The following is a 21260-nucleotide window of genomic DNA, read 5'->3' on the forward strand; positions in this document are numbered from 1 at the left end:
CCTGCTGCCCCCAAACCGAGGAGGTACCAGTTGGTGAGCTGGCGGCACACGAGGGGTGAGGGGCACCACATCCCCTGCTGGACCCAGAAGTGCTTCTGGTCAACTTCTACGTCTGCTGCCAAGTGCACTGGGGACCTCCACACTCCTGTGGGACTCTCCATCTGCCCCAGCATCTCAGCGTTCACGAGCCACCTGCTACCTAGAGGTATTTAGAAAAAACATTTAAAGCTGTGTCTATGTCTGAATAGTCTAATCTTTCCAAATCAATTCGGAGGGTTCCAATTTGATTTGGAGATATTAAAGGGTCTCCTGATTCAATTCAGATTCAGAAATTTGGCCACCGATTCAGGCCGAATCTCTGCTGAATTGAATCAACGACCGAAGCTTCGCACAGCCTTACTTGCTAGGTCTTCGAGTGATGGAAGCTTTGAAGAAGGGTGGGGAGAGATCAGCTTGGACAGGCCCTGCGTAAACATGCTCCCTCTGGGCTGCCTGTCTCTGATACTAAAAGATACTGGATACTGAGTTACATGGACCTATGGCCTGGCCCAATATGACATTCCTTATGTACTTAACATGCTTATTTTCTAAATAGGTCCTGATCCAAAAAATGAACTACACTAGTAATTTTTCCTTACCCTGTCCCCACTAACCCATTTTTAATCTTATTACATTTTTAAATGTTCCAGCACACTTAAGTGAAGCAAGCCTGATGGACACATTCAAAAAAATCATAAAACCTTACCATATTTAATGGTGTAAACAGAAAATGAACCAATTCAGGTGCACTAGGGTTCTGGATGTGGGATTTCAATTTGGCCTGAGGGAGGAAAAAGAAAACAAATTGATAACTTTAATGACAGTTAAGTAGTTCTTAGCAAAATCACCCTTCAAAGGGAAGATATTTTAGTTTTGGAATTAAAATGCATGTCATATTTTGCATGTTATTGTGTTTATTATATGTATGGGGTGATAAAAACTGGGACATGCCCCTCTCCCAGTTACCCCTTGGAAAGGAGATGTCGCATAAACAACCCATAAAACATTGCATTAACTACTACAGTACACCCTCCAATGAGGAGGTAAGGCTTGTGTAAATGCTTGTAATGTGCTTGAGGAAAGGCTCTTAAATGCAGGAGGCAGGAGAAGAAAGGGTTAAGAAATCTTAAATGTGGAGCATCACACTGTTCAACCATGTGCTCTCAGGTGGAAGAGCATCAAGATGGAGAAGACCTGATTTTCTCCACAAGAGTGTCTATGATTTAAGAGTTTAGGATCAGAAGACACTATTGTAAACATCCAGTCTGATCTGCAAAACAGAGGCTATGGCACTTGCCTGAATTAACTACAATTTCAAGTATATAAAAAGATGACGTAGGGCAACTTTCCCTAAATTCCCAACCCTTACAAATATCTTGTAGAGTACATCACACCCTCCACCCCCAGAACACACAAACTCCACACAGACACCAGCAGCCAATATGCGACTTAGTACCACAAGGTGCCAATGACTGGTGATGCACAGGGCAAGAGCAATCCATGGGCTAGAGTATTTTGAGGCTAATACATTTCATGTGCATTTTCATGGCATACTTGACAAGTATTATGCAGTGTACTTTGCAATGGCAATGAGTACAGAATCTGACAGGCACAAATGAAATACTAAATAGAGCGTATTAATAGTGAGACTGGCACATGTGCAAGAGCTGAGCTTTTCCCTAACAAACCTCTCAGGAAATCATTTTACAATTAAAATTCTACTTTTGCTAGTAAAACTCTTGAAACATCCTTTTTCTGTATCTTTTTTTGAAATAAAAAAATCCACACACACAATCCATCAGTCAGGAGACAGCCCAGTCAAATCTTTGCTGCTCCAGGATCTATAGATTGGCATTGCAATTTTGGACACAGATGAAAGGAGCCAAATGCCACCTGAGCCATTTTTGGCTCCTCTGTAGATAGGGACTTTGGAGCCCAGATCACCCAAGGACCAGCTCAGCTACTTTCAATTCTGCTTAAGTCAACTTGACTGGATTGGAACATGAAGTAGGAACAACATGGATTTATCACAGAGGCACGTATCCTGCCCCTTTAACCATGAGATTGAGTACCAACCACTTGCTTCTGCTCTGTGTACAAATGGTTCAAGAAATGCAATCTGGCCCAGGTGAGCTCAGCATTGCTTTCAGTCTTCAGCATACTTGTTGGCGCATGACCAATGCCATTTTAACAGAGGCTACAATACATTTTTTAAAATCATTTTTCACAGATGGAGTGAGAACGAGAGGGGGCAAGGTAATTTTTCATGCCCCTGACCATGCTGACATACCCCAGAAGACTAATGCTCTAGCAAAGATGCTACACCAGGCTTGCTACCCATCTGTTTCTTGCTTCATATTAATGTGCCCCCCCACAACAACAAAAACATACTAGCAACTAGGGATGGGTGGTGGTTTGTGGTGCAAGGGGCAAAATTGACATGACCAGGTGCCCTCAGTCAAATTTGAGGCAGCTGAGAAAGAAAAATAACACACTGTCTGACTTCAGAGAAGCCAGGAAATGCTGCTCCTGCCTGGGGAGCAGTAGCTGGTAGCAAGTACTTACAAGAAGGTTAAAGCCATGCTTGAATTTCTGAAAACAATCAACAAATTCATCTGGGGGTGGCGGCTTTGCACGGAGAGTGAGAACCCCCTCTAGTGAACAAAATGAAAAATGCATCTGTTAGAGTAATCCAGCACAGTTGCAGTTATTGCTATGGGTTCTAGTCTGAAGCCTTTACTCGCATCAGTATTCCACATTGACTTGAAGAATGGGACTTCAATGGGATTTGCTTACATGAGTAAGGGCTGTAGACTAGAACAATTTTCTGTTCTCACTATATATCCAGACCTAAAGGAAAATAAAATCATTTAATTAAATTGAAATTGCAACCATAAAAATGTAAATAAGACCCCCCCACCCCAAGAAACTCCTCCCCCCACACACACACTTCCTAGGTACATACATGGTTTGGGGGGGGGGAGGGGGATCATAATCATAATAAATCTTAGGGGCATGGAAGGGGGAGTAGCTCTTACCTCCAGGTCCTTTCTTTTTATTTTTTTTGGTTTTCTTTCTCTTTGAAAGCTCAGAAAATGCCTCCGCAGCTTTTTGAAGTTTAGTAACAAAATATTCAATGTCATCCAAAATATGGTTCAGAATTTGCTATAGAAAAGTAAGAAAACAATCACTCTCCCTGTCTTGAATAGCAGTTGGTCATTAAAACAAAAAAAACCAAACAAAAAAACCCCCCAAAAAATCAGTAAATCTGTAGTTTCCTACATTCACCATCAGTTGCAGAAAGTTCTGTATGTTTAGGTTCATTTTAAGTCTGACATTTATAAAACTGACATTTGTTTATTTCTAAAGTTTAAATAGCCTTTTGAAAAAGTCACAATCATTAAAAGCTCTTCTAGGCAAGTATTGCATTTTGGCATCCATTAGCTCTAATTCACAGAATGTATTTTCCCACAGAGTACATGAAAAAAATGTTGTTAAAGCATAATTTTTTCTATCCTACTCATAGAAAAGTAAGGCTGGAAGGGAGTTCAAAGAGACCATCTAGTCCAACCAGGGATCTAAAACTGAGCCATTTTCTTACATGGCATACTTTAATATTTACTTTGATGTAATACAGTAAAACTGCTATTTTACTAAATACCTTACTTCATTTTGCTATATATGGAAGATTCCTTAACCAACTTAAATACCATATGTGCTTGACTATAAAATGATGTTGAATATATGAAAATCCCCCAGTAATTAGATTCTCTATAAGGAAGATATATACATTTGTTACAATTTTTCAAGTGTAGAATCTAATTTTTGGAGGGCTGTCTTGAATTGGTCCCCCTCTGACTGCTACAGCAGGGAAAATTGGGGGTGGGGGTCAGATGGCTTGCCCTCTGCTCCCCCCTACAACATCTTCCCCCTGCATTCTTCCTGCCCCATTTTACTATTTAGCCCCGCATAGGCTATTCCCTCTCTGAGCACATGGTAGTGAGCTGCACTTATCAGTAAGAGGGGAGAAAGGGACTGAGGGGAGGGCAGCAGTTCCCTCCTTTCCCCCAATCCACCACTTCCCTACCCTTTGAAAATCTGAAAAGCAAAGGACCAAAAAAACCTCTGACTTTGAAATAAACATTCCCACAGAGTGCAAATTACTATAGGTACCCATAGACTTAGTTGGTCCAGAATTGCGGGATTTTAACTTGTTGAAAACTGCTGCAGTTTTTAGCATAGGTACTCCATAAACAAGCTTTTGAGTAGCATTGTTATACCTACTTATACATAATACAAGCCATGCATGATATTAGTCCAAAGCCAAAAGGCTCATGACTTACCATACAGTTCACTGGGCTGGACCCCAGCAGAGCCCATAATATTTCATGCCACGGTGATCCCATATCTCAACACTGCTCTGTATGTGTGTGGATTCAACCAAGGATCCATGTGCTAACTAGCCCCCCAACTCATGATGGGAACCAGGTGTTCTTGTCACAAGTCCTGAGACCCTCCAAAAATTTATATGCAGATGAGGTCCAGGGCTGCCTGGTCCATTTCCATCTCAAGATAAAGGGCCATATTAACCATATGCGACAGGCTGAGAGACATGAGCTTGGTGATGTTTGCCAGACATTTAAGGCTGGTGGGGAAACAGGAATAATTGGAAATGAAGAAAGGCACTGCTGAGCTGTGGGAGTGAAGAGGAAGTTGAAATGTATTTGATATAGTGGTTCACCATGATTTGAAAAAGAGTTGATGCTCAGGGAGGCTGGGCACAATGAGCACTGTGTCTTATTCAGATAGACTGCACAGACCTGCCCTTGTAAAGGATACCCCATAATTACTTGGCAGGGGAAATACTATGACCATGCTGGTGGTAGGGAAAGGTAATGCAATTCAAAAGGCACTGTGTAGTACAGGGTGCACCCTTGTATGCTTCCAGACAGGACTCCCTACAAGAGCCTCATGCTTAGCTTCTCACTGGCCAGTTTCCAGCAGGAGGATCTCAGCTACATGCCAGCTGTATGGAAATGGGAGATTCCTCCCTAGCTTGCTCCTGTGGCCATACTGCTAAGGGGAAGCAAAACTCAGGGGCACCCAAATCCCAAGTCTCCAGGCTTGAGCCTGAATGTAGGATGCTTTCCAAATGATTTGGAAATATGTGAAGCCCCAGGCTAGGGTGGAAGATATTTGCCAGTAGCAGGGCCACATATGGTTTCCAAATGAGTCAAATGGATTTGGACCTGATCTGGCTAATTTGACCTGGGACATAAAAATTTTTCCCTAAAAAGATGCCTCATCAACCTCTCAGCATTTTTGGGTATGATCAAATGTAGCACTTTTGTCACCAAGGGAAGGGTGTCAGGGCTCACTCTGGCTCTCCTGGTGCCAGCCTGGTATTGCCAGTACCTCCAGGCCCAGCACTATTTCCCTGTGAAAGGAACACTTGCCTGCTTTTTTCTAAGGACCAAAAAGGTTCCATCAGTGTATTTACCTAATACAGGACACGTATAATATGGCCATACTCAGCATGGGCTACATTCAGTCAAGTTCCTAGCTGGTTTCTATGACTGAGCACATGCTCCTTCTAGCAGCAATTTAATAACAGGGAACATATTTAATGAGGGGGTTTACTGGTATGCAAATAAAAGATGAGGGGCTTTTCCCTCCCATGCTGATTGGGGAAAAAACCTTTTCTTTTTTCAAGTAAATATGGTAACTCTTATGCATAAGGGGAAGAATAGACTAAGTAAAGCACAGGTATGCGTGACAATTCAAGAACATACTTAAGTACATGCTTAGGTCCAGCTCAATTCTGCTGCACTTTAAACAGATTTAAGCCCCATAAAGTATAAGGGGATAAGTATACTCTTCAGCACCTTCCTGAAGCAAAGCTTGAGTGCATTTGTTTCTCATATCTAAGTTTCTAGCTTTCCAGAACTGAATCTGATTTTAGTACTCATCTCAGTTCTCATTTCAGCTCCTTGAAAATCTATTGTAGATACAATCTGGCATGGCTGGAAATTTTTCCTTCTGAAATGAAGTTTGTTTGTGGAAAAAAGTCTCTTTCTGCTCATGAAGCAACAATTTAGAACAGTGTTTCTTAACCTGTGGGTTGTGACCCAAAAGTGGGTCGCAAGACTATATGAAAGGGCCATGAACAAACTTTAAATATGGATCAACAAACTTTAAAAATGTATTCTTCTTTAAAGTAGAAAAATGTGGGAAACCATGGCTTTTCCCTTGCAGACTGGCAAAGTTCCAGCCTGCAAGGGGCTGCTTGGGACCCACCATACCCTGAACACATCCTCCCTGCCCCACACACTGCGGGGGATGAGACCTGGGGAGGGGGGCAGAAAGCAGCGTATTGGAAGTGAGGAGCACTGGGTCAGGACTGGCCACTGATGTTTACAAATGGGTCCTGGTACAAAAAATATTGAGAACCACTGATCTAGAAGACTGATCGATACTGCATGTATTTTCTCACTTACAACATCTCTGTCAATCCTGGCTGCCATCATCTCAGCTGTTTCTTCATGTTCAGGGAACTGTCTGGGTTTTTCATCTATGAAGAAAGAGAAAGAGAAAAACACACACAATGCAGAGTACATCAGGAACTAAAAACTAAAGTTTGCTCTCTCCTAACCCTACACAGAAATCATAGTGCTAAAAGTAGAGGGAAGGCCAAAAAAAGAAGTATGTTTCTATTGTTTTACGTGCTGTACAAAAATGAAGCAAAGAAAGATTACAGGCCCCGAGGCAGGAGATAAGTGATATCCTTTTGCTCCTCCCATAGAAGAATCAGAATGCAAAAACAGCTTTCCTGTCCAGCAGCCAAGTATCTTTCTATTTCTCTGCAGATCTCCACCCCCATCTCTATTGCAAATGTCAGACTTTACATTTATACCCTTTTAACAGCTTATCAATACCTGCCATCCTTCATTCTTCATCAAGATGACTGCTCCTGCCCTTGAACAACCCATGATACCAAACGCCAATGTGCCTTGTTAGATTTTCAAGAATGAATGTTGTTTTCCTATCTGGCTCCTCCACTCACTTGGGAGGTGCGCTCTCTCATCACCACACAAATCTCTCTCTTTATCAGACTTAAAATTGCTCCTCTTAAAGCTCTCTTTTGCTACAAAGAAAACCTGGACAACAGCAAAGCTGCTGGTGGTCTGAGACCACTGCCTGTTATATTGATCAACAGTGTTTCTTTGTTTACAGGTGATCCTCCATCTGTCTATAACCATGTGTTGTTGTTCCCTGATGAGCATAAGCTTTCCGGGGCAGGGACCATCTTTTTGTATCAACACCTGATACAATATGGTTCTGGCACATTCTGATGGTAATACAAACAACAACAATGATAAAAATAAAGCGCAAAATAGTCTGTGGCCTGAAGAACTTTAAGTTTTCATGCCTTGATCTTGCCCTTGCTTGTACATTAGACTTATGCTTGTGTGTAGTCCCCACAGAAGTCAATAAACTATTCATATGAATTAAGGCAAGCATGTTCATACGTTTGCAACAATCAAGGCCTAAATCAGGTAATAGAAGATAGCAGAGAAGGGTATACAATTAAATAAGTATAAGTGGATGAAGTATGGATTTCTCCCATTTGTAGTCATCATCAGTATCCCCATAGTGCCTCTAGGTGAAGCATGTTTTGAGGAAGGAAGAGGAAAAGTTTTGGGTTAAAAGACGAATTCAAAGCAGACATTCTATATAAAAGGGGAAATATGAAAAAGACATAGCAAGTAAAGCTGGCAAATAAGTAAGAGTGTGACACCGTTCACAAAAAGGAGAGGAAGCAATAGGATGTGACAAGATTGAACAAGGAGAGAGGGGCAGATACAGCCAGCAATTTTTGGAAAACAGTTAATCTTAATGCTCTGTGGAATCACTGTAAGCTCTATATTAAAGTTACATTTAGACACCTAACAGTGGGAGCTTCCATCAGTACATTTTTGACAGTATCCATGTAAATAGAAAAGGACTCTGTAACTGACTGGGGCTCAATTCAGTAACAGCCCACTTTACCAACAAAACCTTTGATTTGTCCTTATGTTTGACTCTGTTTAGTCTTCACTTGAGATACTTTTAATGCTGCGTGATGGTATGAAAGTGTTCTACCATTGTTGTTTTCTGGGGGCATTTAAGCTGTTTCACTCTGCACAATCATGCACTTTCATAAATAGTACTTCAGTCTGATAATGGGAAGTGTAAACCAAAAAAGCTTAGAAACAATAGCTTTTTAATTTTAATGAGAACCCATTACAGTAAAAAAAAAAAAAAAAAAGACCCAATTTAACTAAAATTATTCTTTTAATGTATTGCCTTCTACTGAAAGTTGGAAGTAACATATCTAATTAGCAATCCTTTCAAATTTTTGTCTTACAGAAATCAGATTTCCAATTCCAGATAAAAATCAGAAGCTCTAAGCAGAGGATTCAAAAAAACATTTTTTCCACAGTACTATGTCCATGCTTTCTTCCAGACTTACAGAAATGACCAATTAATTTAGCCCTATAGTTTATTCCAAAACTAGTAGGCGCAGAGTCCACAGCCCTACTCAGCTGAGAAATAAAAGTGAAAGGTCCCTGCCGTCAGAATTTTACCCTGGAATGGTCCGCTTTTACTCATCTCCTGTTACTAAGCACAGCATCATTGAACAAGTCATGCTTGCTATTAAGTACTAAGTACATTAGTAAGACTCTGTAAGAACCAGAGTCAGTTGATTTTAATAAACAATGGGGACATATCAATTCTAATGGAAGAGAGCCATGAAAAAAAAAAATCAGAAATAAAAAGCTAAGGTGAATCTCTCTACTCTGGTTCTGACAGCCAGAGCTTTTAGAACATAGAACTGCCTCTCCAGGGAAGTGGTGATGACCTGGGGCATAAACCTAAACTGAACTAACCAGAGGGAAATATGCTGGAGGGAAGAACCCTTCCCTGACTTTTTTGGGGATGGAGAACATGACCCTCATGAATTTTTCCTACCTTTAGCTTCATTTTTTAAACTCTCTTAAAATACTACTTCTCAGTTATTCTTCTTAGCTGGCATTATAGAAATACATTGCCCAGAACATCGTCTGTCACTCATCTCCCAATAGAGTTAATTCTCAGAAATACTCACAGTCTCCTTGTTCAGCTGCCCAAGCTGACCAGGCTGCCACTCGACTTCTAACATCCACCTGAGTAACAGTCCCTGGGGGAACAGGAGCAGGAGCTCTTGGGGGTGGAGGAATAGCACTGTCAGCTTTGGAAATCATCCTAGGGAAAATAGGAGAGAAAAAAAGAAGTGAAGCTTGAAGCAAAAATTCTCTCCTTTCTAAAGCATTATTATTGGAAAAGACGAGTGAACTGTACAGTAAAGACTTGTATGCATCACACACTGCTCTTTGTAAGCCTTAATGAGCCAGCAGTACATATAAAAAAAGGTGAATGTACTTGGAACAGGACTTTTTATGAAGCCTCTGTAGGAGCACTAGGTACTGTTAAACCCATAGCAGATATGTTTTGTGTGCAAATAAATCGAAAAACAAACCCTGTTCTTTTGTCTTACATGGAGAATTTAACAGGAATGATAATGCTTCTATAACAGGGTGTTAAACATACTGCCCGTTGAGCCCTATGATCAGAACTGTTGATCTCAGACCAATCCACCACAATGCATGCACTATGCAGAGCAGGTCTGGCATGTGGGCTGAACTGGCACTGTCGATGCTACATGCAGCACAGGGGTTTGCTCCAGGGTACACATTGCATGTAGTACCTGTGCCAGACTGGCCCCGAGTGCTGGCTCCAGGTCCAGTCCAGATTGGGCAGCACTGGAGCCACTGTGCAGGGCTGGCCCAGCAGAGCTCTCTGCAGCACTTGCCCTGTAGTGCATGCAGTGCATGTGGCCATTTCAAACCTACATGCAGGCCCAAGCCCAGGGCTCACTCTGTGTGCAGTGCTCCACCAATCTAGCCCTGCATACTGGCTTCAGTGCCTGTCCCAAGCCAAACCAGACTGACCCAGTGACCTTCATTCCACCAGGGGGGTCAGATGAGTCTGACACTCCTGTTCTATAGGGCTATTAAACCAGCCTACAGAATAGTCTAGGAGAGAAGCTTGGTAGCTTGACATTTTGGTATTCATGCCTAATATCAAATGCAGACTTTGATCTAGACTTCACTTTGTCTAGAAGTCTTGAATGGAGAGTGATCTTAAGCATCACAAATTGACTGATAAGTGTCCTAATTCAGCGTGTTGACTATTTTTAAACCTCAAGTGATAAAAAAGAATGACTGCATTTAGAGCTAGAGACCAAAAACACTCAAAGCATTTCTAACATTTAGCTGAATCCATCTTCTTGTAAATTCATGTCTGTTTTCTCAGTACAGTATTAAATAATAAAAGCAAAGGGTCTTTCATCATTTTTCCTGGAAGACTGCCATCAAATATACTGGGGGGAGGGGGGAGGAACCACAAAAAGCCCCACAGACTTTGGCAGTCAAATCATAACCTTAAAATTTTTGCCTTTTGATTTTCATGTCATTTACACCGCTCAAATATTCACATACATATTTTATTTTGTTTCTCTATAGCCAATAAATTAAGCACTGCTTCTTTTCCCTAGAATTTACTTCCCCAGTCACCTGCCAATTCTTTTTTGTTATTCATCATATTACCTCCAATTTGTCAATGTGTTTTTATAAACATGATAACAAAGCTGAATGAAAATAGCTGAAGAATAATCAAAATCTGAACCACCTACAGAGAGAACTCTCACATTTTTCTCTGGCATCCTCCATAAGTTGTATCTATTATTAATTACCTTGTTAACTGCACAATAAATTTAGACTGGCTACATATGGAAATTAACTATTCCACAAGATAACTATTCATTCCATCCATGAAGAGCACACACCAACTGCAGAGACTTCTTCAGCTCGACAAAGGGTTTTTAAACCCAAAAGCTTGCTAACATTTTTTCTCCAACTATTTAAGCTGGTCTAATAAAAGATATCAGATTCACCCAAAGAACCTTGTCCAAAATTAACTATGGCACCTTAAAAAGGTCCAACTAAAGTTATTGCTTGAAAATGTGTAATAACAACCCTACAGCTCATTTCTATCTATCTTTAATTTGAACATGTAGGCAGGCTGGCTGGGAGACCACAGCTGCTGCAATCTCCCAGCTGTGGGGGTGCTCCATGCAATTGCTCAGAGATCACAGCTACAAATCTCCTGGCCATTACAATTTCCTAGCCACAGGATATTCCATATCCTGCAGGGGCTATTAGATTGCAGCAGCAACCCACAGCTGCCAGAGCTGAGAATCCCACAGCTGACAGGACTCTTGGTCCTGGCTGCACCCCACGTGCAGCCAAAGTTGAGAGCCTTTGCAGCTGTGGGACTCAGCCCCAGCTGTGCACAGTACTTGCAGCTGGCAGTCACATCAGCAGAAGCAGCTCCCAACTGCAGGAGCCTGCTTCCTGCTGGTACAGGTACTGTGTGGATCATGCATTAGATCCCATGGCATCTTTACCTGTAAGTGCAGAGGGAGCCTCTGTATCCTACTGATCCAATGTGCTGCATAGGAAAACTGTGAAAGCTTGGACACAGCCTCTTGCATAAAAATACAGAACAGTGGCTGGGGAAAGAATGGAACAAGACTGCCACAAGAAAATTAAACACCGCTAATGGCTTGCAACCCATTAGACATTGAGACAGTGGAGTGCTTGCGGTACCTAATACCAGACCCATGCCATAAAATAATAGAAGTGGTTAAAATTGTTGGCAGAGTCCTGATGTGCTCATCACATATGTGTACCTAAAAAAGCCCTTTAAAGAAAGGCTGAGTCAGGAAGTAAAGGAAACTGCATACGCATTTCAATTGACCTAGCAGCTAAAGAAAACAAGAGACTAAACATGTATCTCAAAAAAAACCTGTAAAAGGTGCATTGAATATAGGAAGGATGTTCTGCATGTGACATCCTCACATTTTTCAAAACAGACATCCAAAGTCACTCTAAGATCTTAAAAATGTGCAAACCATTCAGTGTATGTCTGAAGTTATGAGCTACTGCAAATTACCCCATTGATAAACAAATACCCCAAAACAAGTTTGGTGACACCCCTGAGTATCCTCTGACACTCAAGGCCCATCATCTGTGATTGACCTATAATTACAGAGGCTGCAGAAACGCAGTCTTTACACTTAGACAATCAAAAACAAGAGCCAGGCAATTAAGTCATGATATGATGATCAACCTTTTCCTCCCTGCTTTGTTCAGACTTTAATTGGCCAACCATCAAGAACAATGCTTCAAAGAAACAGTATAAAAACTAAGCAGATTTCTCAGCAAGTTGTGTGCAGTCCAGACCAGAAGCCATTCTGCCACGCAGTGAACAACTGAAGGACCCACACTTTGAGACTGTACAAGAACTGCTTCCTGCCTGCATTGGGTAAATATCTCAGTGCAGCTAAGATAATACCAAGGACTAATAGCTCATTTTATATTGGGAAAGAGTATTTTCTGTCATTTAGTTTTGTAACTTGTTGGTAGTTGCTGAAGCAAGCCTTTCTGCTATTCATCAACCAAGTGTGTCAATTCATAAAGCACTAGGTTAGAAATTCAGTTTTTAAGTCCAACATGATGCCATAGTGAACTGCAAGCTCTGACCTATTATGGACTTTTGACCTACAACCTCTTACATCCTTACAGTTTTGGGGTTTTATAATACAGTGACAGATTTCAGATGTATTCCTCAGATACATGGATTTGTATTTTTTAAAATAAAATACCAGTATTTCAACTTCCTACCGTGTCCAGGGTGTTCCGGTCCTTCTATGTTATCTCTTCATTGCTCTACTTGCTTGCAAATGCTAGTTTTCAGCCCCAGTCCTGCAAGCACTAATTATCCACTTAACTTTAAACTTATGCACTTGTATGATAAATGTCTTTGAAACTTTGAAGATGCGCTGCTTCCGCATTGACAAGATCATTAACATCTCTAGTTAATTTAATCCCTCTCTCCTCCCTCCAGCTTGTGGAATGGTGAAATTTATCCTTAGTAACCTCTGTACAGTTCTTTGGGATCTACAGAAGACAACTTCTCTGAAAAGGGAAGCATCTTTGATAGAGATTTTCAAAAACTCAAAGGATAAACTTCCACTGAATCACATTTATATCTTTGAAAATCTCAGTCATTTCTTAACCCCCATGAGTTACCTCTTACTTCTGTGTTACTCTTGGCTGAACCCAGTACACTCTGCTCCCTGCCCCACCCCCCACTCTTTTCCACCTCACCCAATAGAGGGAGTTGTGGTAATCTCCAAAATAAGCTAGACACCTAAGAGGAAGGAGGAGGACTTTCTGACCACAGGTTGCTAAATCAGAGACAGACAGAAAGAAGCCAGGCTGCTGCACCTAATTTATTCCTGATTATTTCAAACTCGTACAGAATAATAAAAGCAGAAAGTGGATTAAGAGAAAGGGAAAGGAAAATTTTGAATGACTATTTCTAGACAGTTCCAGATATTCCCAAGATGTTGAACTTTACCTGAGTGTTTCAAGTCTCTTCTTTTGTTTCCCACTTTTGCTGTCACTGATTGCACTTTCAATGTCTTCATGAATAAGGCTAGCCTGCAACAACAGAAGCGGATGTTACCTTACTATAAGACACATGATTCATTAACTAAGCTAAACAGGCAGGATTAAATAAATCTGCTGCTTGTTTCTGAAACATATTTACTTCCCTGGATCACTTGTATGAATTACTTCCTTAAAAAACCTTAGGGATGAATTAATTTCGATTAAAGATGGAAGCAACACAATGCTGTTGCCTTGGTGCTGACATTTTGTCAGTGTTCCAGTCCCCAAAAATATCATTTGATGTGCACGTATTTCAGAGCTGAAACTTTCCTAAACAGCTGTAATTATCTCAAGTCAACAATGATTTCTTGTGCAGTATTTTTTTCATCGTGATATGTTAAAGTTTATCAAGCATTTCAGTGAGTTAGTGAAAGGCATTATACACTACTAAATAAATAGCAGCAACATTAAAGAGCAGAAACGTAACTTCTTAATGATAGAGAACATCTGTCACTCTTGAGAGACACTCCCTAATTTCTCTTGGCTTGCCAGAAGATTCATTTTTTGCCCTCTGCTGCCTAGCTAGCAGTGCACTGTACTCTACCTCCAAAAGGAGGATTCATAATAAAATCCAGAAACATATAATACATTTAATAGCCTTTGCATTAAATAGGTCATGGTTTCCTTTAAGATGTAGGATGGGCCTTCAACTGTGAGATTCAATTTCAGCCTCAATTTGCCAAAGCCCAAATTCACTGGTCTCCGGGTCACTATGCGAGGCCCAGTGATACCCAGAACTACTTGTGGTAAGGAGTGGATAGGTAGCTGAGTGGGGAAGCATGTCAGTCATTTGATAGAAGCAGAAGTTACTGATTTTATATCTCATCATAAGTGTTTCCTTTGATTTTGTGACATTCTTCTATGTTTCCAACCATGGAGGTAGAAGTAGTTTAGATTCAAAATAAAATATGCAGATAAACATGGAAGTAGTTTTTAAGCATTTAAAATATATATATATTTATATATATATATATATATATATATATATAAAATGAATTGGGTTGATAGTATTTGCACTGGACTGATTAATAAGTGGAAGGGGAAAGGGAGAAGGTTTGTTTGTTGTTTGAAGGAAGAGACTGCAAAGACAAAGTTAAAAAAATGAAGAGGGGAAGGAATGCATTGGCTTTACCATTAACTGAGCATTGAGTGCACATAAACAGAGTTGGAATCTTCCAGGATATAATTTCTAATCTATATTTGAGTGTGACACCCATCCAAGACTGAGACTTATCTAGGACAGAAGAAACAACAGATTGCTCGATACAGGGCAGATATCTGAACCTAGGTCTCCAATATGTGAAGGAAGTGCCTTTTAGCTATAGAGTTAAGCTTACTGGACTCTAGTGTGAGAATATTTATTTGGGATGTAGTGAGCTAGGTTTAAGACCTCCCTGATTCCAAGTAGAGACTTCAGCTTCGTACCCCCAATTGTAATCTTCTAACAGACTACAACATGAAATAATCCCAAAGTTCCCAAAGTGCCAAAGAATTAAAAATTTTCTGTGATTAGTCATAGAATTAACCAGCAGACTTCACATAATTAACCCTAGACCAATTCCAGACGTTTCATTGCAAGAAACTGTACTGCATGATTAAAGTAAAAAAGAAATCTAATAGCATGACTATAACTTACTGTGAAAAAACATTTAAAAAACCCCATAAAATTTATTTATCAGGATTTGAAGCAGCAATACAAATTATAGAGCTTCACAAGCATAAATTAAGACACACAACCTAGAAATAAAGTAGTATGGTCAAGGAGTATTTTTACTCTAAAGTGTTGAAAGAAAATCTTTAATTTGAAGCAAACAAATTGTCTTCTATTTCCAGTTCTGTTATTTTTACTGAATAATAGTCCCCTTACTTCTTTACCCCCTACTAGTTTTGAGCAAAAAATGCTATTGCTCACTGGCCGTATCTACATGAGACCCTACTGCACAGTAGCGTTGTGGGGCACTAACCATGACACAACACTACTGTGCAGTAGCATCAGAAAAACAACTGTGTGGGGATGCTACTGCACAGTAATACCGGTTACTGTGCAGTCACTTAGTACTTGGTTATTCTGGGAATAGTTTATTAATTTGTGCACCTTTGGGTGACTAGAAGTTTGGTTCAACGCTAAACAATCTGATTTCCCACACAGAGTATGTGTTCAGTGCATCTATATTAATATGTCTGTAGAAGAGATTTAATTGCTCAATGACACAACAGCAGATAAGAAAATAGATTTAAAAACAGATGGATTTCTCATCAGGCTCTAAACATTTTCACTTCTCTCTTAAATTATCTTATATCTCCTTCCTCGTAAGTTGCATACTACATGCATACCCAATAGATCCTCAGTAGACTGCAAGCCTAAACTAAATCTTAAATCTTGCAATCTTTGCAAATTGCATATATCTATTTTATTAAGGTTTCAACCCACTAAGATGCCATTACTCTTGCAAAATAGACATAAAAGAATTAGTATTAGAAATGCATAACTCTGAAGAACCGGAATGATACTATGAAGAATTAGTATCATAAATGCATTACAGCTGAAACACAGTCAATTGAATAAATGAACAAAACAAACTTTTTTTTTTTGAGGAAATACCCCTGACTATTTTCCTCTTGTCCTTAGCAGTTCAGAAAATCATAAAAGTCAAAATAATCTGAAGTGGGTCTCTTCTTGCCTTACCTTAACTTCATCACATTGGAAAAGATGAAGATCTGGCTTGTTTTGGGTTGGTTCCTTGCATACTAACGCAAGAATGGAATTGTAATTGCATGCATTCATCACGGCTTGGCAATGCTGAATTGTGCTCAGAGGAAAATTCTCAAGTTCATTCTGCATGAAGAAAAAAAACTGCATTTTGGTCTCCCAAAACTATGCCCATATAAAAAATTCCATATCTTTAGCTGTTAAAATCTACTCTGGTTACACACACAGTTGAAGTTACAAAGCAGTAAGTAAAATCCCCAAATTTATACATGCCATTTTCACCGCTGCTATCTTTTCTTTTCCTTCTTAGAAAAATCAGGCTGCCACTTGCAGCTCTTACCTTTGATTCTAAATCCACCAAACTGACAGCTTTGTCATCCACTTGAAGAATCATATCTTGAGTCCACACTTTGCCCTTGGCATCTAGCAATTTCAGCTTTCTTATTCCATCATCTACTGTAATCATAGCCTCTTTTCGGTCCAAAACAAAAGTGGTCAAGTGCTGACAATTGAAACGAGGGGCAAAGAAAAAAAAAAAAAAAGTACATATCATTTCCCAAGACAAAGTATTCTCAACATTTATGCTGCCTTGAAATAGAAAAACAAAAAATGAATTTAAAATGGAGTTTATTTATAATATGACATCATATAAACAAATCAACCGACTACTCAAAGTCATGAGTTGTCATCCTCTATCATTTTATTAACAGGCAGACTACACTGGGATAGTCTAACATTTTTCAGGAATCACAACTGGGATTAAATTTCAGAACATTAATTTAGCTTTCAGGAAGTGACAGCCCAGCAGTGCTGGAGAATGAGGGTCCAGCTAGCAGCAGGGGAGGCTGCCCTATAACCCCCTGTCAATTTTCCTCAACCCTGATGAGGAGGGTCCTCAGATTACTGCTCAAGCTGCCAACTAGCACGCTGAGGGTAATGGTGATCTGTACTTGTTTCTGACAGAAATACTTTCTGGATAGACGACTCACTTGTTTCACAGAAGCCACAAAATACATGTTAATATTGTAAATGTTTTTGTTCACTTCCAGCTTGGACTACATTTTAAATCATCCAGCTAAAGAGGAAATGCTGTCTTATTGCCATTTCCCCATTCAGCTTCCCTGCAATTATGATTCTGATACTTAAAAACATCAATTCAATTTCAATTCAATTCATTAAGGCATCTGGCTGAAAGCCATGCTCCCGAAATCAACACAACATACAACCATAATATAAATTTAAACAAAAATGCAAATAAAATAATAAAATAGGGTCAACCATTATAAAAACATTATTCCTACTACAAGAATTAACATCATCAAGTACAAATATGGTGATAAATCAGATCATAAATCTATAAAAATGTTGTGCATAGGTCCACAATTAACACAGTAAAAAACAAATATAGTAATAAAGTTTATTGGTCATATCAACAGAAAAGGATATTTAGCTTTGATGGCTTCAGCCTTATAAGCAAAAATTGCAAGACAGTTTACTAAATATGGACCCGTTTGCTGGAGGAGCCATATTAATTTCTCTCTATTTGAGAAGTATGTCAATTTCTGCAAGAACAGTGATAAATACTTTCTCCTTATGTCATTATATAAAGGACACTCTAAAACAAAATGGATAGGAATTTTGGAAGACACTAGATAGGCTGGACAACATCTTTTAGCCCTTGAAATAGAAAGTCTACGTCCAGCTAAAACAGCTGCGGGCACCTGTTCAGTCCCGAGTCTAGTCAAAGAGGCTCTCCATTTATTATTGAGATCCAGTGGTAAATACCTTTCTCTTCCCAATCTAATTTCCAAAGAATATATAGAGGGCCCTGGCCACTACAAAGTCGTTCTGCCTGGCAATATCTTGGAACCTCTGGCAAACCCAGACCTTTTCTAAGGGGGAAGAAGAGTCTTTCATTGTCTTTACATAGTGTCCCATCCTGGAAAGTGCAGAAGTGCAGGAAAGAAAAGCTAGCTAGGGAGATTGAAGAGAAGGGGAATTATTGATGTCTTCTATATAGAACAATTTGAGCAAGCATGACGATAGAAGAGGCAGGATTTGAAACCAGAATCCAGCCACTCTAATAATAATAATATCAGTCATAATGGAATCTAATCCCGTCTCTAATCTTAAAAAGGATGCAGAACTTAAAGAAGAAAGACCCAGAAGAACCCTGAAAAACTTATTTTTTCAGGTGTGTCTACATCATTACTGGAGGCATAGCCCCATACTTCAGTGCCATACAGAATCTGAGATGCAACTTTGGCTTTATATGCCAATATGGGAGCTTGGACTGATCGTCCTTCTCTGGCTTAAAAATATCAACAATTCAAGGTTGCCCATAAACATACCAGTTTTACATTCTGATCCAAATGTTCAAGCCTACTCATCAATCTGAATTGTATTTATGGCTAAGCCTGTATAGATCTAGCTTTTAAATCACCTGATTTTGTTTTAAAGGAATTAAGTGGGCTTCCAGCAAATGCAGTATAATACCACACTTAACTGTATAAGCAAGATAGCAAATATACAACTGCATATGAACAAATAATATTATTACAGAGATGAAAAAGAAACTGAATTAAAAAAATTAAAAGGTAAAATGGAATTTAGCAATTAGATTTTGACTGTTCACCTTAGAAAGTTTGTCACATCAAATACAATTTTAATATTTATGTCAAGAGACATAATTTTAGAAATTAAATGAGGCAAAAACACATAGGCAGTTAAAAACGTTTAAGCATTTCCTTGCAAGCTGAGTATTACAGGAACAGATGCAAGACAGGGCTAGAGAACGATAAGACATGAACCAGTTTCCACAGGGTCTGAATTTAAAGCCGAACAATGAGGAACGGTAAACATGTGGCATTTGCAGGACCATGCTTTATAAATCTATTACAAGGACGTTTAGTTGCCAGATTATTATTTTTCCTGCCAGGTCAAATTAAGGTTATAATATGATGCATTCTATTTTAGATGGCTTTATTGTTCAGTGGATTATAAAGTCCTTTAAAAATAATATATAGAATCATCTAGGACTTAATTCCCTATATAATTTAATTTGACCTACCTGTTAAGTTGACAAATGACAACAATATAAAAGTAGAGTTTAAGACTCTACAGAAGAGTTTAAAACAGGAATTAGGCAATATATTCTGCAGTTCCAGCTAGTGGTTAGTTAAGCAAAACTTAATTAATTACATTGGAATCCAGTCATGGTCTTAGGGTTAAGATCAGGAAAGCAGGGATAACAGCTCAAGGATCTTGTAGGGTTATAATAAGTCAAAGCCTCCATTTTAGACAACATCTATTATGAGGTTCCAAAAGTGCATACTCTCTCAGTTCTGTCCGTCAGCACTAGTGGAAGGCAGGTTCAAAAAAAGAAGAGCATCACCTACTGAATTATGAACAACACTTCCTGATGCACTTGCATTTTGCAGAGACCTTCACATGCAGCATTTTAACACGTGCAAGCGCCCCAGTGCCAGGCACTCTGAAAAGCACCCAGCACTGCGACACTTGTAGTTGTATAAGCAGCAAAATGTGCGTCAGCGCTGAGAAAATGGCAGTGGCGAGCTTTTAAAATAAAACACTTCAAAGGTGCTTTAATTCAAAATGGGCATCAGCGCCATTTTCTCAGCATTGATACCCATTTTGCTGCTTATACAACTGCACACAGTGCAGCGCAATGCAGTGCATGTCAGATCGCGTGTGGAGTAGACTCGATTAATTGAGTCCACTCCAAAGCAGTGGATCTCTAGCATATCATGGGATCCAAAGGGATGTGTATAAATGCCCATAATGACTAGTTTAACTCTGCTCAGCTTATGAAATCTGACACAACTACAGCCCTACGTGATATGACTGCCAGACTGCAGATACATTTAAATGCATCTTATTTTGAAAGTGACACGACACATTATAGCTGATTTATATATCTCCAGATTTATATTCAGAACTTTGGGGAAAAATCATTGCATATTATGGTGAACTGTGTTAGAAGATGAATATACATGAGCTTGTACTTTACTCTATATTTTTGTTATGATAAGAGAGATTTTTCTAATTAGAATTTTTTTTTCTTTACCTCCACATGATACTGTGAAGTTTCAGATACACTGCTGGCACTATCCCGAGCATAATTCTTTCTTTGCTCTGAAAAAAAGAAGACAGACACTGTAATTCACCAGCTTCCATATTGCTCAAGAGCTTATAGCTTTTAAAAGTATGGCATTAGTCAAGTATCCATGAGATGCATATAAATGAAATGAATGAAAAGCTGGTTAGTATTAACCCCAGAGGAAAAACCTTCACCTTCCTGTAGCACTACACAAAGTATATATCCACCCCAACACTACCAAGTGGAACCAGGTGATAAAAACAAAAGCTAGTCACATCACAACACACCAGGATACAGCCAGACAGCAGAGATTTAAATACCATTTGAAAATACATTGTTTTGTAATCCACTTATTAATTGCTGGCTTTCCACTTAGATAATCATAGCAAAACTGGTTTAAGGCTTTTTGTATGTGAATCAGTGTGCTCTGAAGTCAGATGTATGCCTTGCTATGCAGAATTCAACAGCTAAAATGCCCCAGGAATTAGGAGGAAATACTTTCAGTCTTATGAATACTGGAAACTGAATATTGGAGAGACTTTTGAAACAGGCCTCATCTCTATTTCTTCAGAATTATTTAAAATGATTTAAATGGAGAAATAAGCTCAAAAAGTTAAAAAAGCCACACATACATACACACAGATGACAGGATAAGGAACAGCCATGTTAAATTATTCTAACAGAAGCATCATTCTTCTGAACACTATAAAATGCTGCAAAATCAGAAATATCA

At 39.3% G+C, this 21260-nt stretch overlaps 1 protein-coding gene across 8 annotated transcripts in view; it reads right to left on the reverse strand.

The window, feature by feature from the left end:
* Nucleotides 1-21260, reverse strand: part of EPS8 (EGFR pathway substrate 8, signaling adaptor) — a 190587-nt gene that overhangs the window by 38851 nt on the left and 130476 nt on the right. For all 8 annotated transcript variants that reach the window (XM_090043540.1, XM_090043539.1, XM_090043538.1 and 5 more), the window contains 9 exons: nt 20495-20562; nt 16748-16909; nt 16384-16533; nt 13606-13688; nt 9188-9324; nt 6537-6610; nt 3078-3204; nt 2605-2693; nt 746-820 (listed from right to left, as the gene is read on the reverse strand). In XM_090043540.1, the coding sequence (XP_089899666.1) occupies nt 746-820; nt 2605-2693; nt 3078-3204; nt 6537-6610; nt 9188-9324; nt 13606-13688; nt 16384-16533; nt 16748-16909; nt 20495-20562 (965 nt within the window). The remainder of the gene's footprint in view (nt 1-745; nt 821-2604; nt 2694-3077; nt 3205-6536; nt 6611-9187; nt 9325-13605; nt 13689-16383; nt 16534-16747; nt 16910-20494; nt 20563-21260) is intronic.

This window comes from Crocodylus siamensis, chromosome 4 (assembly GCF_052110815.1).
Source record: "Crocodylus siamensis isolate JL-2025a chromosome 4, ASM5211081v1, whole genome shotgun sequence".
Taxonomy (NCBI): Eukaryota; Metazoa; Chordata; order Crocodylia; family Crocodylidae; genus Crocodylus; species Crocodylus siamensis.